This window comes from Colobus angolensis, unplaced genomic scaffold (genome assembly GCF_000951035.1).
Source record: "Colobus angolensis palliatus isolate OR3802 unplaced genomic scaffold, Cang.pa_1.0 Scaffold480, whole genome shotgun sequence".
Classification (NCBI taxonomy): Eukaryota; Metazoa; Chordata; class Mammalia; order Primates; family Cercopithecidae; genus Colobus; species Colobus angolensis.
The window spans coordinates 259,823-261,313 of NW_012118266.1; the positions used below are offsets into that span (position 1 = coordinate 259,823).

The following is a 1,491-nucleotide window of genomic DNA, read 5'->3' on the forward strand; positions in this document are numbered from 1 at the left end:
TGAGCCACCGCGCCCGGCCTTTTTTTATTTTTTTTTAAGAAATAATTGAGATTGAGTCTATGTTGCTCAGGGTGTTCTTGAACTCCTGGTCTCAAATTATCCTGTCCCCTCAGCCTCCCAAAGTGCTAGGATTACAGGCATGAGCCACCACACCTGGCCGCATTTTTTGTTGTCATTGGGTTTTTTGTTGTTTGTAGAGGTGGGCTTTCACCACGTTGCTCAGGCTGGTCTCAAACTCCCTGCCAAAGTGATCCTCCTGCCTCAGCATCCCAAAGTGTTACAGGCGCAAGCCACCGCGCCCGGCCATCTAGCAGTTTGCTGTTGAGACAGGTTTCAATCTCCTGTCATTGGGGATGCAACTTCAGCCTGTGTGTGTGTGTCTGGACACTTGCTCTTGTGACCCTCTGTCTGATTGCAAATCTGGCATGATGCCATCTCCCATTACCTCTTGTCTCAGTGGACCTACGGGTGACATGGCTGGCAGCATCTCTTGGGGGTGGCCCCAGGGTGCTAGGAGGACTGCAGTCTGTCCTTTTAGCCTGACCCCTGCTCTCTCCCTAGGCCATCTGGCTGCTGTGCACAGGCGCTCGTGAGGCTGCCTTCAGGAACATTAAGACCATTGCTGAGTGCCTGGCAGATGAGCTCATCAATGCTGCCAAGGTGGGTGAGGGCACTCTGGTCGGGGGGTCTTAAGTTCGGGGTCCTTCAGAATTCAGAGATAACTGTCTGTCTCCTTGCAGGGCTCCTCCAATTCCTATGCCATTAAGAAGAAGGACGAGCTGGAGCGTGTGGCCAAGTCCAACCGCTGATTTTCCCGGCTGCTGCCCAATAAACCTGTCTGCCCTTTGGGGCAGCCCCACCCACCTCTGCCGTTGTCTGTCTTCGTTGGGGGTGGTGTGGGTGGCATAGTCCTGGTGGCCTTGGGAGCTGCTCACCTTCCTGACCTGTTTGCCTGTGGGGACCTGGAAGCATTGCTGACTCAGAACCGTGGCACCCCAGGGCTGGCAGGTGGGGCACCAGAAGCAGGCCAGGCTGCCTGGAGTGTCCCAGCAGGTACTGGAAATGAGACGGGGTTGTCCATAACTTCTGAGGGTGTGGCGTGTGAGATGTTGCTGTGGTCTGGGTGGGTGGGTGGTTTGGGTGCCTGTGAGGTCTGGGTAGTCACAAGACCATCCTGAGAGGCTTGTCACCTTGAAGCAGCCCTGGGGAGAGCAGGAAAGCTCAGCTGTTGGGGCCACTTGATTGGAGACCTCTAGCTTTGCCCCCCTCATGGAGTGTGGACTGGTTTCACCCTGGCTAGGTTGCGCTCCTGGTTACCTCCCTGGCCACACTGGTTGTGGCTGCAGCCCAGGCCTGTACGCCCGGTTTCCGTGGGCTGTACGGGTTCCCTTCCGCCAGTGTCCATGCAGTGTCATCAGGCTGCTGGGGACAGGTCGGGACCCACCCAGGGCCACAGGCTGGTGACTCCAGTAGAAGACTCATCAGGTTCTG

General features: G+C 56.5%; 1 protein-coding gene across 4 annotated transcripts in view; it reads left to right on the top strand.

Annotated features, from left to right (window-relative positions):
- Nucleotides 1-863, top strand: part of RPS5 (ribosomal protein S5) — a 9,300-nt gene extending 8,437 nt beyond the window's left edge. For all 4 annotated transcript variants that reach the window (XM_011959105.1, XM_011959104.1, XM_011959108.1 and 1 more), the window contains 2 exons: nucleotides 562-660; nucleotides 741-863. In XM_011959105.1, the coding sequence (XP_011814495.1) occupies nucleotides 562-660; nucleotides 741-809 (168 nt within the window). In that variant the 3' untranslated portion in view covers nucleotides 810-863. The remainder of the gene's footprint in view (nucleotides 1-561; nucleotides 661-740) is intronic.
- The last annotated feature ends 628 nt before the right edge of the window (nucleotides 864-1,491 follow it).